Source organism: Nerophis ophidion, linkage group LG18 (genome assembly GCF_033978795.1).
Source record: "Nerophis ophidion isolate RoL-2023_Sa linkage group LG18, RoL_Noph_v1.0, whole genome shotgun sequence".
Classification (NCBI taxonomy): Eukaryota; Metazoa; Chordata; class Actinopteri; order Syngnathiformes; family Syngnathidae; genus Nerophis; species Nerophis ophidion.
Genome location: NC_084628.1, coordinates 38596650 through 38613882, shown reverse-complemented (window position 1 = coordinate 38613882; position 17233 = coordinate 38596650). Strand labels below are relative to the sequence as shown.

The 17233-nt window shown below is 40.2% G+C and overlaps 1 protein-coding gene across 3 annotated transcripts in view; it reads left to right on the top strand.

Annotated features, from left to right (window-relative positions):
- esamb (endothelial cell adhesion molecule b) overlaps positions 1-17233 on the top strand; it is a 208985-nt gene that overhangs the window by 172927 nt on the left and 18825 nt on the right. For all 3 annotated transcript variants that reach the window (XM_061878091.1, XM_061878089.1, XM_061878090.1), the window contains exon 4: positions 69-224. In XM_061878091.1, the coding sequence (XP_061734075.1) occupies positions 69-224 (156 nt within the window). The remainder of the gene's footprint in view (positions 1-68; positions 225-17233) is intronic.

Below are 17233 nucleotides of genomic sequence, written 5' to 3'. Positions count from 1 at the left end.
CGTGACACAATGTTGGACTTGATCCTAAACTGCTTATCTGACATGTTGACCCCCCCCTCTGGTCCCAGTCCCCCCCTCCCCCCCTGTGTGCATCATGACAGGAGAGCCGGTCGTCAACGGCAACGTGACTCTGAGCTGCAAGTCCGGCCACGGAAAGCCGGTCCCTCAGTACAAGTGGACCAAGTCCGCCCCCATGCCGGAGGTCTTCTTCTCGCCTATGCAGAGTGAGTAGCCACCATGCAAAAGTATTGGGTCACACCCCCCCCCCCCCCCCCCCCCCCATTTGCCCCATTAGTAAGGTCAGAGGTCATTCCTGCGGCTTTTAATAGGTTTCACTTGAGTGCACTTTTAAGAACCACACAGAGTTGGGATTGGGGAAAATATATAACTTAGATCAGGGGTCACCAACCTTTTTGAAACCAAGACCTACTTCTTAGGTACTGATTAATGCCAAGGGCTACCAGTTTGATACACACTTAAATCAAATGCCAGAAATAGCCAATTTGCTCAATTTACTTTTAATAAATAAATCTATATATAAATATTAAAAAAAAGGGTATTTCTGTCTGTCATTCCGTTGTACATTTATTTTCTTTTACGTAAGGTTTTTTGTTGAGAATAAATGATGAAAAAAACACTTAATTTAACATTTTAAAATAGGAGCAAACACGAAAAAAAAGAAAATTTATCTTCAATTTCGACTCTTTAAAATTCAAAATTCAACCGGAAAAAAGAACAGAAAACTAGCTCATTTGAATCTTTTTGAAAAAAATTTAAAAAATAATTTATGGAACATCATGAGTAATTTTTCCTGATTAAGATTAATTTTAGAATTTTGATGACATGTTTTAAATGGGTTGAAATCCAATCTGTACTTTGTTAGAATATATAACAAATTGGACCGAGCTATATTTCTAACAAAGACAAATCATTATTTCTTCTAGATTTTCCAGAACAAAAATTTTAAAAGAAATTCAAAAGACTTTGAAATAAAATTTAAATTTAATCCTACAGATTTTCTAGATTCGACAGAATATTTTTTTATAATAAGTTTGAAGAAATATTTCACAAATATTCTTCGTCGAAAAAACAGATGCTAAAATGAAGAATTAAATTAAAATGTATTTATTATTCTTCACAATAAAAAAAATAAAAAATACTTGAACATTGATTTAAATTGTCAGGAAAGAAGAGGAAGGAATTTAAAAGGTAAAAATGTATATATGTTTAAAAAAGCCTATAATCATTTTTAAGGTTGTGTTTTTTCTCTAAAATTGTCTTTCAGAAAGTTATAAGAACCAAAGTAAAAAAATAAATGAATTTATTTAAACAAGTGAAGACCAAGTCTTTAAAATATTTTCTTGGATTTTCAAATTCTATTTGAGTTTTGTCTCTCTTAGAATTAAAAATGTCCAGCAAAGCGAGACCAGCTTGCTAGTAAATAAATAAAATGTAAAAAAATAGAGGGAGCTCACTGGTAAGTGCTGCTATTTGAGCTATTTTTAGAACAGGCCAGCGGGCGACTCATCTGGTCCTTACGGGCGACCTGGTGCCCACGGGCACCGCGTTGGTGACCCCTGGCTTAGATGAATACTTGAGGTTTTAATGGACAATATCTCCACCCGAGATTGTTATTGTTATCGTCAGACCTGTGTTTGTTTATTTATTTATTACAACGGAACTCGCCAGAAATGAGACAATTCTTGCACATTTTATTTTGCACGAGACATATATGTTGGACTTGATCCTAACCGGCCGTGCCAGCAACTTGAGGGTTCCAGGTTCGATTCCCGCTTCCGCCATCCTAGTCACTGCCGTTGTGTCCTTGGGCAAGACACTTTACCCACCTGCTCCCTGTGCCACCCACACTGCTTTAAATGGAACTTAGATATTGGGTTTCACTATGTAAAGCGTTTTGAGTCACTAGAGAAAAGCGCTATATAAATATAATTCACTTCACTTCACATATCATAGAACAGGGATTTCGAACTGCTTTACATCAAAGGCTGCCATCACAGAATAATGTTTGAATTTGCCTCTGGATTTCATCCATCCATCCATTTCCTACTGCTTGTCCCTTTTTTGGGGTCACAAGGGGTGCTGGAGCCTATCTCAGCTGCATTCGGGCGGTAGGTGGGGTACACCCTGGACAAGTCGCCCTCCGAATTTCTTTATTAATTATATAAATTGTTTGAAGAATACGTTGCATTTTACATGTAATAAATTAAAAAAAAAAAATACAAAAATTTTATTATTAATTATATACATTATTTTAAGTAGACTGTCTATTTTACGGTAAAAAAAAATTAAAAAGTAAAAAAAAAAATTGGATTTCATTATTAATTACTGTATATAAATCGTCTTAAGTAGACTGTCTATTTTACAGTAAAAAAATTAAATAGAATATAAAACATGGATTTCATTATTAATTAAATAAATTGTTTTAAGAAAATTGTCCATTTTACAGTAAAAAAAACTAAATAATACAAATAAAGAATTGGATTTCATTATTCAATATATAAATGTTTTAAGTAGACTGTCCATTTTACAGTAAAAAAAAAAATTGGATTTCCATCCATCCATCTTTTTCCACTTATCCGAGGTCGGGTCGCGGGGGCAGCAGCCTAAGCAGGGAAGCCCAGACTTCCCTCTCCCCAGCCGCTTCATCCAGCTCCTCCCAGACGATCCTGAGGCGTTCCCAGGCCAGCCGGGAGACATAGTCTTCCCAACGTGTCCTGGGTCTTCCCCGTGGCCTCTTACCGGTTGGACGTACCCTAAACACCTCCCTAGGGAGGCGTTCGGGTGGCATCCTGACCAGATGCCCGAACCACATCATCTGGCTCCTCTCCATGTGGAGGAGCAGAGCTTCTCACCCTATCTCTGCTTGTACCCGTGATCTTATCCTTTCGGTCATAACCCAAAGCTCATGACCATAGGTGAGGATGGGAACGTAGATTGTCCGGTAAATTGAGAGCTTTGCCTTCCGGCTCAGCTCCTTCTTCACCACAACGGATCGGTGCAGCGTCCGCATTACTGAAGACGCCGCACCGATCCGCCTGTCGATCTCACGATCCACTCTTCCCTCACTCGTGAACAAGACTCCTAGGTACTTGAACTCCTCCACTTGGGGCAGGGTCTCCTTCCCAACCCGGAGATGGCACTCCACCCTTTTCCGGGAGAGAACCATGGACTCGGACTTGGAGGTGCTGATTCTCATTCCGGTCGCTTCACACTCGGCTGCGAACCGATCCAGTGAGAGCTGAAGATCCTGGCCAGATGAAGCCATCAGGACCACATCATCTGCAAAAAGCAGAGACCTAATCCTGCAGCCACCAAACCGGATCCCCTCAACACCTTGACTGCGCCTAGAAATTCTGTCCATAAAGGTTAAGAACAGAATGGGTGACAAAGGACAGCCTTGGCGGAGTCCAACCCTCACTGGAAAAGGGTCTGACTTACCACCGGCAATGCGGACCAAGCTTTGGCACTGATCATACAGGGAGTGGACCGCCACAATCAGACAGTCCGACACCCCATACTCTCTGAGCACTCCCCGCAGGACTTCCCGAGGGACACGGTCGAATGCCTTCTCCAAGTCCACAAAGCACATGTAGACTGGTTGGGCAAACTCCCATGCACCCCCAAGGACCCTGCCGAGAGTATAGAGCTGGTCCACAGTTCCACGACCAGCCTCCTGAATCCGAGGTTCGACCATCCGGCGTAGCCTCCTCTCCAGTACACCTGATGAGATTCAGCACCTCCAAGTCTGAGTCCATGGTTCTTGCCCGGAAAAGGGTGGAGTGCCATCTCCGGGTTGGGGAGGAGACCCTGCCCCAAGTGGAGGAGTTCAAGTACCTAGGAGTCTTGTTCACGAGTGAGGGAAGAGTGGATCGTGAGATCGGTATGGCGTGTTCAGTAATGCGGACGCTGTACCGATCCATTGTGGTGAAGAAGGAGCTGAGCCGGAAGGCAAAGCTCTCAATTTACCGGTCCATCTACATGTCCATCCTCAACTATGGTCATGAGCTTTGGGTTATGACCCAGAGGACAAGATCAAGGGTACAAGCGGCCAAAATGAGGTTCCTCCCTTATAGATAGGGTTAGAAGCTCAAAGTAAAGCCGCTGCTCCTCCACATGGAGAGGAGCCAGATGAGGTGGTTCGGGCATCTGGTCAGGATGCCACCCGAACGCCTCCCTAGGGAGGTGTGTCGGGCACGTCCAACTGGGGAAGACCCAGGACACGTTGGGAAGACTATGTCTCCCGGCTGGCCTGGGAACGCCTCGGGATCCCCCCGGGGAAGAGCTGGACGAAGCGGCTGGGGAGAGGGAAGTCTGGGCTTCCCTGCTTAGGCTGCTGCCCCCGCGACCCAACCTCATATAAGTGGATGAAAATGGATGGAAGCTGACTTAAGAGGATCACTGGCAGAAAGGAGTGGCTTTTAAATAATGTAAGATGATGACAGAATTATTACATTTAACCCTCTTTTAGAACTAGTCCAATAGTCAAGTGGTCATCAACCAACCAGGGTGGTAAGCTCCAGCAGCCTGGCATTCACATCAATAGAAAGAAGGAAAGTCAACAATAAGTCTTTTATGGCAGAGTAGTTTGTGGCTGGATGTTACACCTGGAAGCTTCTAGAAGAGTTAGTATGTTAGAGCGAGTGGAGAGGATGAAACAAATTAACATGGTAATTAGTTCGCTTTACGCTCGTTTCTTGGCTCCTTTCTTCTCCCCGGAAGCCATGCTGTTGGCTTCCTGATCCGACCAATTTAAAGACCGCTTTAGACTAAATGTGACAAGTCTAAAGACTTACCTTTAGACTAGATCTGACCAATTTAAAGACTTACCTTTACACTGCAGCTGACCAGTTTAAAGACTTAGCTTTAGACTAAATCTGACCGGTCTAAATACTTACCTTTAGACTAGATCTGGCCAGTTTAAAGACTTAGCTTTAGACTAAATCTGAGCGGTCTAAATACTTACCTTTAGACTAGATCCAACCATTTTGAAGACTTAGCTTTACACTAAATCTGACCGGTCTAAAGACTTACTTTTAGACTAGATTTGACCAATTTAAAGACTTGGCTTTATACTCCATCTGACCAATTTAATCAATCAATCAATCAATCAATGTTTACTTATATAGCCCTAAATCACTAGTGTCTCAAAGGGCTGCACAAACCACCACGACATCCTCGGTAGGAAAACTCACACCCAGTGGGACATTGGTGACAATAATGACCCAGTGGGACGTCGGTGACAATGATGACTATGAGAACCTTAGAGAGGAGGAAAGCAATGGATGTCGAGCGGATCTAACATGATACTGTGAAAGTTCAATCCACAATGGATACAACACAGTCGCGAGAGTCCAGTCCAAAGAGGATCCAAGACACAGCAGCGAGAGTCCCGTTCACAGCGGAGCCAGCAGGAAACCATCCCAAGCGTAGGCGGACCAGCAGCGCAGAGATGTCCCAAGCCGATACACAGGCGAGCAGTACATGGCCACCGGATTGGACCGGACCCCCTCCACACGGGAGAGTGGGACATAGAAGAAAAAGAAAAGAAACGGCAGATCAACTGGTCTAAAAAGGGAGTCTATTTAAAGGCTAGAGTATACAAATGAGTTTTAAGGTGAGACTTAAATGCTTCTACTGAGGTGGCATCGCGAACTGTTACCGGGAGGGCATTCCAGAGTACTGGAGCCCGAACGGAAAATGCTCTATAGCCCGCAGACTTTTTTTGGGCTTTGGGAATCACTAATAAGCCGGAGTCCTTTGAACGCAGATTTCTTGCCGGGACATATGGTACAATACAATCGGCAAGATAAGATGGAGCTAGACTGTGTAGTATTTTATACGTAAGTAGTAAAACCTTAAAGTCACATCTTAAGTGCACAGGAAGCCAGTGCAGGTGAGCCAGTACAGGCGTAATGTGATCAAACTTTCTTGTTCTTGTCAAAAGTCTAGCAGCCGCATTTTGTACCAACTGTAATCTTTTAATGCTAGACATGGGGAGACCCGAAAATAATACGTTACAGTAGTCGAGGCGAGACGTAACAAACGCATGGATAATGATCTCAGCGTCTTTAGTGGACAGAATGGAGCGAATTTTAGCGATATTACGGAGATGAAAGAAGGCCGTTTTAGTAACGATTTTAATGTGTGCCTCAAAGGAGAGAGTTGGGTCGAAGATAATACCCAGATTCTTTACCGTGTCGCCTTGTTTAATTGTTTGGTTGTCAAATGTTAGAGTTGTATTATTAAATAGAGTTCGGTGTCTAGCAGGACCGATAATCAGCATTTCCGTTTTTTTGGCGTTGAGTTGCAAAAAGTTAGCGGACATCCATTGTTTAATTTCATTAAGACACGCCTCCAGCTGACTACAATCCGGCGTGTTGGTCAGCTTTAGGGGCATGTAGAGTTGGGTGTCATCAGCATAACAGTGAAAGCTAATACCGTATTTGCGTATGATGTCACCTAGCGGCAGCATGTAGATGCTGAAGAGTGCAGGGCCAAGGACCGAACCCTGGGGAACTCCACACGTTACCTTAACGTAGTCCGAGGTCACATTGTTATGGGAGACACACTGCATCCTATCAGTAAGATAAGAGTTAAACCAAGACAGGGCTAAGTCTGACATACCAATTCGTGTTTTGATACGTTCTAATAAAATATTATGATCGACGGTATCGAAAGCAGCGCTAAGGTCGAAGAGCAGCAACATAGATGACGCATCAGAATCCATCGTTAGCAATAGATCATTAGTCATTTTTGCGAGGGCTGTCTCCGTGGAGTGATTTGCCCTGAAACCGGATTGAAAGGTTTCACAAAGATTGTTAGACGCTAAGTGTTCATTTAACTGCTCCGCAACAATTTTTTCAAGGATTTTTGAAATAAAGGGAAGGTGAGACACCGGTCGGTAATTTACCATGAGGTCAGGATCGAGGTTAGGTCTTTTAAGAAGAGGATGAATAACCGCTTTTTTGAATGCTAGGGGAACAGTGCCCGAGGAGAGTGATAAGTTTATAATATTTAGCACTGATGGACCTAATAATACAAAGAGCTCCTTGATCAGTTTCCCAGGAAGAGGGTCAAGTAAACATGTTGTCTGTTTTATTCCATTTACACGTTGTAACAATTCCTCTAATGTTATTTCCTCAAAACGAGAGAAAGTATTTTGGAGGGCAGTATCCGCCGTATATACAATCGTGTCAGTGTTAATAGAACCCCGTTGTAGCTGGGACGCATTGTCTTTAATCTCCTTTCTAATGACTTCAATTTTCTTACTAAAGAATTGCATAAAGTCATCAGCTGAGTGGGTTGAGCTACTGGAAGGAGTCCCTTGTTGGGTTAGCGATGCTACCGTACTAAACAAAAATTTAGGATCGTTTTTATTACGGTGGATGAGATTTGAGTAATATTTAGCTTTAGCTAAGGTAAGCATGCGTTTATAAGTTATTAAACCATCACTCCATGCTTGATGGTGCACCTCAAGTTTAGTCGTGCGCCATTTGCGTTCCAGCTTTCTACATAATAATTTCTGAGCTCTAGTTTCTTCTGTAAACCACGGGGTGCGCTTTTTTGGAGCCTTTTTTAACTTTAGCGGTGCTATGTTATCAATGGTTTCGCGCAGGGCGTCGTTAAAGTTGTTAGTGAGGTTATCAATAGAGCCCACATACTTTGGGAATGGTGCCATTACCGAGGGCAGTAGGTCAGCAAGAGTTGTCGTTGTGGCTGTATTAATGTTGCGGCTGCTATAGCAGTTATTATTATTATTAGTTTGACGAACATGCGTCTGAACCTCGAATTTTATAAGGTAATGATCAGACAATACTTTAGTATACGGGAGTATCGTAACTTTGGAAACGGTGATGCCCCTGACAAGCACTAGGTCTATCGTATTACTGTTGCGATGCGTGGGTTCATTTATTATTCGTGTGAGACCACAGCTATCAATTACAGTCTGGAGCGCTACGCACGGTGGGTCCGATGGGGTATTCATATGGATATTAAAGTCCCCCATTATGATTATATTATCGGCGTGTGTCACTAGATCAGCAACAAACTCTGAGAATTCATTAATAAAGTCCGAATAGGGCCCTGGGGGGCGGTAGATAACAGCCAGGTGTAGAGGCAGCGGTGTGACAGACCTCATAGTAAGCACCTCAAACGATTTATATTTATTATTTATGTTAGGACTAAGGTTAAAGTTTTCGTTGTATATTAGTGCAACCCCCCCACCCCTTTTGAGCGGACGGGCAATATGCGCATGTGTAAAGTTAGGAGGACATGCCTCATTTAGCGCAAAAAAGTCGTTTGGTTTAAGCCAGGTTTCGCTGAGACCGATGACGTTAAGATTGTTGTCTCTGATAATATCATTAACTAACAACGTTTTAGGAGACAATGATCTTATGTTTAAAAAACCTATATTATAGGTAGTGGGCTGTTTTAGGGAGTTTTTGATCAAATTATCCGTAGTATTAATATTAATAATGTTGTGTTTATTATGCCCAGTGCATTTAGTATAGTTACGACCATATCTAGGAATTGATACGACAGGAATTTTCCGATTGTTTGATTGTTGCTTTGATAAACTGCACGCATCATGGTTAGCCACCTCAGTAACGGGGATTTTCCGATTGTTTGTTTGTTGCTTTGATAAACTGCACGCATCATAGTTAGCCACCTCAGTAAAACACATGTCCAACTCTGAAACACTCAAAGCAGAAAAAACTTGTTCTAATTTAACTGACTCCTTACCCAGACCAGTAGTCTCGCATTTTCCATCTAAATCCGTCTTCGGGATGGAGGAAAGTGGTGTTCTGTGGGGATTAGCCTTCTTCTTTGTTTTTAGCCCCGCTCGGCATCCGCGTTTCCGATCACACCGCTGGCGTCTGCTCCGTAGACGGCCCCCGCTGCTACTAGACTCCCCTGCTTCACAGGCCGCTGGATGTAGCCGCCGATGTATTCCCATGCTAGTTAGCAAGTCTAGCACGCAAGTGTCTATCGGTCCAAAACGGCCCGATGTGTCCACATCCAGAAGTGTCTGGCGGTCGTACGTGATCACGGAGTGACCACGATGTGAGCCAGCCATAAAGTTTGTGGAATTGTCCGGTATTTCTGCCAAATGTTCCATCTTTAGCAGGAGCTCCTCGAGAGCGCAGCCCGTCCGGGCGCCGCCATCTTCTGTTTATATCTATTTAAAATCTGTTTAAAATCTTCTGTTTATATATTTAAAATCTTAGCTTTAGACTAGATTTGACCAATTTAAAGACTTAGCTTTAGACTAAATCTGACTGGTCTCAAGACTTAGCTTTTGACAACATCTGACCAATTTAAAGACTTACCTTTAGACTAGATCCGACCAATTTAAAGACTTAGCTTTACACTAAGCTGACCAGTTTAAAGACTTAGCTTTAGACTAAATTTGAGCAGTCTAAATACTTACCTTTAGACTAGATCCAACCATTTTGAATACTTAGCTTTACACTAAATCTGACCGGTCTAAAGACTTACTTTTAGACTAGATTTGACCAATTTAAAGTCTTAGCTTCAGACTAAATCTGACTGGTCTCAAGACTTAGCTTTAGACTAGATCTGACCAATTTAAAGACTTAGCTTTAGACTACAGCTGACCAATTCTTAAAGACATAGCTTTAAACTACATCTGACCAATCTAAAGACTTAGCTTTAGACTAGACCTAACCAATTTAAAGACTTAGCTTTAGACTACATCCGACCAATTTAAAGACTTAGCTTTACACTAGATCTGACCAATCTAAAAACTTCGCTTTAGATCAGATTTAACCAATCAGGCTTCAGTATATAGCTAACCAATTTTAAAGACTCAGCTTTCGACTAGATCTGACCAATTTAAAGACTTAGCTTTCGACTAGATCTGAGCAATCTAAAGACTTAGCTATACACTACATCTGACCAATTTAAAGACTTAGCTTTACACTAGATCTGACCAGTGTAAAGACTTTGCTTTACTCCAGATCTGACCAATCTTAAGACTAGGCTTCAGACTACAGCTAACCAATTTAAAGTCTTAGTATTTCAACTAAAACTGACCAATCTAAAACCTTAGCTTCAACCTAGAACTAACTAATTTAAAGTCTTAGCTTTACTCCAGATCTGACCTAAAAACTTAGCTTTAGACTGGATCTAACCAATCTGTCTTCAGACTAGAGCTAACCGATTTTAAAGACTTAGCTTTAGACCAGATCTGACCAATTTAAAGACTTAGCTGTAGACTAAATCTGACCGGTCTAAAGACCTACTTTTAGACTATATCCGACCAATTTAAAGACTTAGCTTTACACTACATCCGACCAATCAAAATACTTGTTTTTGAGTGTGAATGTTGTCTGTCTATCTGTGTTGGCCCTGCGATGAGGTGGCGACTTGTCCAGGGTGTACCCCTTCTTCCGCCCGATTGTAGCTGAGATAGGCGCCAGCGCCCCCCGCGACCCCACAAGGGAATAAGCGGTAGAAAATGGATGGATTGATGGATACACACACAGTCTTTCAAGGGGCTCTGGTATGCAAAACCAACCTATGCAAAAAAAGTACCTTTAGGACCTGCTGTCGTAAAATTAGGGATCTGTATAAGTCCCGAAAATTTGGCATCAAACCGTGGAGGTATTGTGGCGGTATTTAATATCTGGCTTTAGACTAGATCTGACCAATTTAAAGACTTAGCTTTAAACTACATCCGACAAATTAAAAGACTTGGCTTTAGAATAAATCAGACCGGTCTAAAAACGTACCTTTAGACTAGATCTGACCAATTTAAAGACCTAGCTTTAGAATAAATCTGTAAAGACTTTGCTTTACTCCAGATCTGACCAATCTCAACACCAGGCTTCAGACTACAGCTAACCAATTTAAAGTCTTAGTATTCGACTAAATCTGTCCAATTTAAAGACTTAGCTTTAGACTAGATCTGACCAATTTAAAGACTTAGCTTTAGACTAAATCTGACCAATTTAAAGACTTAGCTTTAGACTAGATCTGACCAGTCTAAATACTTACCTTTAGACTAAATCTGACCAATTTAAAGGCTTAGCTTTACACTGCATCCGACCAATTTAAAGACTTAGCTTTAGAATAAATCTGACCAGTGTAAAGACTTCGCTTTACTCCAGATCTGACCAATCTTAGGACTTGGCTTCAGACTACAGCTAACCAATTTAAAGTCTTAGTATTCGACTAAATCTGTCTAATTTAAAGACTTAGCTTTAGACTGAATCTGACCGATTTAAAGACTTAGCTTTAGACTAGATCTGACCAGTCTAAATACTTACCTTTAGACTAAATCCGACCAATTTAAAGGCTTAGCTTTACACTACATCTGACCAATTTAAAGACTTAGCTTTAGACTAGATCTAACCGGTCTAAATACTTACCTTTAGACTAAATCAGAGCAATCTAAAGGCTTAGCTTTACACTACATCTGACCAATTTAAAGACTTAGCTTTAGAATAAATTTGACCAGTCTAAAGACTTTGCTTTACTCCAGATCTGACCAATCTTAAGACTTGGCTTCAGACTACAGCTAACCAATTTAAAGTCTTAGTATTCGACTAAATCTGTCTAATTTAAAGACTTAGCTTTAGTCTGAATCCAACCAATTTAAAGACTTAGCTTTAGACTAGATCTGACCAGTCTAAATACTTACCTTTAGACTAAATCTGACCAATTTAAAGGCTTAGCTTTACACTACATCTGACCAATTTAAAGACTTAGCTTTAGACCAGATCTGACCAGTCTAAAGACTTCGCTTTACTCCAGATCTGATCAATCTTAAGACTAGGCTTCAGACTACAGCTAACCAATTTAAAGTCTTAGTATTCGACTAAATCTGTCTAATTTAAAGACTTAGCTTTAGACTGAATCTGACCAATTTAAAGACTTAGCTTTAGACTAGATCTGACCAGTCTAAATACTTACCTTTAGACTAAATCTGACCAATTTAAAGGCTTAGCTTTACACTACATCTGACCAATTTAAAGACTTAGCTTTAGACTAGATCTGACCAGTCTAAAGACTTCGCTTTACTCCAGATCTGACCAATCTTAAGACTTGGCTTCAGACTACAGCTAACCAATTTAAAATCTTAGTAATGGACTAAATTTGACCGATTTAAAAACTTAGCTTTAGACTAGATCTAACCGGTCTAAATACTTACCTTTAGACTAAATCAGAGCAATCTAAAGGCTTAGCTTTACACTACATCTGACCAATTTAAAGACTTAGCTTTAGAATAAATTTGACCAGTCTAAAGACTTTGCTTTACTCCAGATCTGACCAATCTTAAGACTTGGCTTCAGACTACAGCTAACCAATTTAAAGTCTTAGTATTCGACTAAATCTGTCTAATTTAAAGACTTAGCTTTAGTCTGAATCCAACCAATTTAAAGACTTAGCTTTAGACTAGATCTGACCAGTCTAAATACTTACCTTTAGACTAAATCTGACCAATTTAAAGGCTTAGCTTTACACTACATCTGACCAATTTAAAGACTTAGCTTTAGACTAGATCTGACCAGTCTAAAGACTTTGCTTTACTCCAGATCTGATCAATCTTAAGACTAGGCTTCAGACTACAGCTAACCAATTTAAAGTCTTAGTATTCGACTAAATCTGTCTAATTTAAAGACTTAGCTTTAGACTGAATCTGACCAATTTAAAGACTTAGCTTTAGACTAGATCTGACCAGTCTAAATACTTACCTTTAGACTAAATCTGACCAATTTAAAGGCTTAGCTTTACACTACATCCGAACAATTTAAAGACTTAGCTTTAGACTCCATCTGACCGGCCTAAATACTTACCTTTGGACTAAAGGCTTAGCTTTACACTATATCTGACCAATTTAAAGACTTAGCTTTAGAATAAATCTGACCAGTCTAAATACTTCGCTTTACTCCAGATCTGACCAATCTTAAGACTTGGCTTCAGACTACAGCTAACCAGTTTAAAGTCTTAGTATTCGACTACAACTGACCAATCTAAAGACTTTGCTTTAAGCTGGATCTGACCAATCTAAAAACGTAGCTCCAACCAAGAGCTAACCAATTTAAAGTCTTAGCTTTACAACAGAACTTGGCTTCAGACAGGATCTACTGTAGATTGTTGCACATACACCTTATTAAAAACAGTTTTACCTACTTTTTAGACATTTATAGTGTTATGTTTTTGCCATTATTGTGACAAAACACCCTGTGCGATATTAATCTTACCTGCGCTTTAGCATCGTCTTGATAAGTCAAGAGTTGAGTTGATTTGGACATCATTGTGTCTTGTGGGTGTGTTCTAGTCCAGCATGTGACAAACAAACCAAAGGCAGATTTGATGCGGCGTGCTGTTGTCGTGCAAAGCTAAATGTCATGCACCTCCGCGCTGACCCCACGTGTGCTTGAGTCAGAACCCTTACATCATCTCCCGCATCCCCACCTCACAGACACAACATTTTTGGGGCTCGACTTTGCACACCGAAGCTCCGATCGGAAGAAAATGTATTTAATGTTCATTTCTATTGATGGTCTTATTCATTCAGGCTTCATCATTTAATGCTCATAGACTTAGCTTGGTCAGATCTAATTTGAATGCTGATTGGCTATACTTACCTTTAAACTCTGAGCAATTTAAAGACTGGGCTTTAGACTAGATCTGAACAATCTAAAGACTTTGCTTCAGACGACAGCTAACCAATTTAAAGTCTTAGCTTTACTCAAGATCTGACCTAAAAACATGTTTACAGTTATTTCACCTTTTTTTGTTAAGTACACAACTCCACATTTGTTCATTCATAGTTTTGATGTGAAACTCTACAATGTAAATAGTCCTGAAAATAAAGAAAACGCATTGAAATGAGAAGGTGTCCAAACCATGCAAGTAAGAGGTCCCACTGCGTCACCAAACATGGTTAGTAATGGTAGAGACTTTAAATAGTGGTGACAGGATGCGTTATATCTAACAAATAGTGTCAAATAGTCATAATTATTTAAATATGTATAAGAAGTGTGTTTATGGTTTGTATAAGACTAAGTCATATTTGAATAGTGTCTTGTTTTTGGAGACGATAACAAGGTTTTTAATTTTTTTTTAAGTAACGTACATCGCTCTGTTATATAACTTAATATTCTGTTGTTAAATAAGATTTAAGACATGATATAATAATGTACAGTACAGGTCAAAAGTTTGGACACACCTCATTCAATGTGTTTTCTTTATTTTCATGACTATTTACATTGTAGATTGTCACATCAAAACTATGAATGAACAGATGTGGAGTTATGTACTTAACAAAAAAAAGTGAAATAACTGAAAACATGGTTTTATATTCTAGTTTCTTCAAAATAGCCACCCTTTGCTCTGGCATCTTTTCCATGAGCTTCCTGTGAAGTAAAAAACCATTACAGGTGACTATTTCTTGAAGCTCATGGAGAGAATGCCAAGAGTGTGCGAAAAAGCAATCAGAGGAAAGGGTGGCTATTTTGAAGAAATTAAGCGGTAGAAATTGGATGGATGGATAGAATATCAATCAATCAATCAAAGTCTATTTATATACACCGTATTTCCTTGAATTGCCGCCGGGTATAATATTATCCGCATGTCTCGTTTTCAAACTCGTTTTGCAAAATAATTAGCGCATGCTTAGAATTACTGCCGGGTCAAACTTGTTTAGCAAAATAATTAGCGCATGCCTCGGTTTACCACCGGGTCAAACTCGTCACGTCACGAGTGTGTAACACGGGTGGTAAATAAGCCATATTTCCTCTCATGGCATCCTCTCATATTACCTGCGCCGTTTCCACGTTTAATCTGGCGAGTTTAACACAGGCGCTCACGTGACCCGCGGCAAGCCTATCGCGCTCTATGTAATCCAGCGTTCCAAAATGGCTGCCAGGTGCGGTGGCTAAGCCTGGAGACATCTGAAGCCTGTATGTTTTAAAGTTGTCGTTTGTCTGCATATCGTAAAAACAACCCTACGACATTTTACAACTAATTGTAAACTTATAGGTGCTGACCATCAGGGCCGAGTTGCGACGAAAGAGTGTAGCGATGTTGAGATATTAAGCCGAGTTGGTAAGTGAATAGTAGCTACTAGCCGTACCCATGTATTTTCTATGGGCGGTTAGCATCGGGTTTTAATCCCGTTTCCTCCAATGTTTCTGATCCGATTGAATTTATATTTATGTCTTCATTTTGGGTACTTACTAGGGCTGCAAATCTTCGGGTGTCCCGCGATTCGATTCAATATTGATTCTTGGGGTCGCGATTCGATTATAAATCGATTTTTTTCGATTCAACGCGATTCTCGATTCAAAAACGATATTTTTTCCCATTCAAAAGGATTCTGTTTTCATTCAATACATAGGATTTCAGCAGGATCTACCCCAGTCTGCTGACATGCTAGCAGAGTAGTAGATTTATTGTAAAAAGCTTTTAGTATTGAAAAGGACAATGTTTTATCAACTGATTGCAATAAGGTACATTTGTTTTAACCATTAAACAAACCAAAAATATGACTTATTTTATCTTTGTGATCAGTATCAATAATTATAACTAATATTGATACTGTTGTTGATGGTATTAATTATTGTTTTACTACTTTTGGTTTGTTCTGTGTCGTGTTTTTGTCTCCTCTCAATTGCTCTGTTTATTGCAGTGTTGCTGAATCAGGTTTGGTTTTGGAATCGGATTGCATTGTTATGGTATTGCTGTGTATTGTTTTGTTGGATTGATAAAAAAAAAGAAAAATAGATTTAAAAAAAAATGAGAATTGGTTCTGAATCGCACAACGTGAGAATCGCGATTCGTATTCGAATCGATTTTTTCCCACACTCCTAATACTTACATACAGGGACTGAGTGTTGTGGCGTTTTAAGGTCACATGCATTTTTTATGCTACATTATAATGTTTTTTTTTTTTTTTTTTATTAAATGTACTTTTCATGATGGTATCCTTTTGGGGTGAAATGGTGCACAAAAATTTCGGTTCGGTACGTACCTCGGTTTAGAGGTCACGGTTCGGTTCATTTTCGGTGCAGTAAGAAAACAACAAAATATACATTTTTGGGTTATTTATTTACCAAATTTGTAAACAATGGCTTGATCCTTTTAACATTGGGAACACTATAATAATTCTGCCCACGTTAATCCACATTAAACTGCTTCAAATTGTTGCTTTGATTAAATAAAATGACACAACTTTTCTTCTACATATAAAAAGTGCAACATTAAACAGTTTCAAGTCAACTCATCATGCTTAATTTATTACAGCATTTGGGAAGCCTGTAATTGACTTTTATTATGTAAATGTTATATTTTTATCAACATGTGATAGCAGGGACCCTGCCATTCAAAACTAGGCTGCTACATTACTAATGATTCACTATAGCTGAAAAAATAGCACAATAGCAATAGGAGAGACAATTCATCCCTGAACACCATGGAGTTCATGTAGGCTTTATGATGCACTTACATTATTATATCAACTATAACAGACAGAAACTCTTCATTTAATATAATGTCCTTTTTTGCTGCTTCAACACACCTATATCAACACTGTCCGTAACACACACACGCCGCAAAATGAGCTAACGTTACGCTAAAAGCTAACTAGCCTTTACCTAAAGCCAGAACTGCGAGCGATCTGAGTTGCAGTTTGTTTCTAGAAGGTCAACGGGCTCATAGTGATGTTTAGAAATTAGTTGACTAGGAAGTGTTTAGTATAATTTGGGAAGAGTCCGTTTCTCCCCTGCTAAACTCATATCTGCTCGATGCTAAAGCGCTGGCTACATCGCTCTGAATACGCACTGCTGATTGGCTTTGTATGTAACCAATCAGATGGTTGTGTGGGCGGGACAATGCTGGGTGCTGTGTACAGACACAGAGGCAGAACGGAGCGGAGCAGCTTGTTAAGACTTTAGCATAGGCGGCTACTTCATATGTTCGCGTGGAACTCGTTCGGTACTCCTCCGCACCGAACCGGAACCGTTCAATACAAATACACGTACCGTTACACCCCTAGTATCCTTACATCACACTCAAATTTATAAGCGCAGGCCTAAATTTACCGCATGCCTTTGGTAAGCGCCGGAGTGAGAAGAGGTTTTAAAATAATTACCGCCCCGGCGCTAATTCAAGGAAATACGGTAGTCCATCCATCCATCCATCTTCTTCCGCTTATCCGAGGTCGGGTCGCGGAGGCAACAGC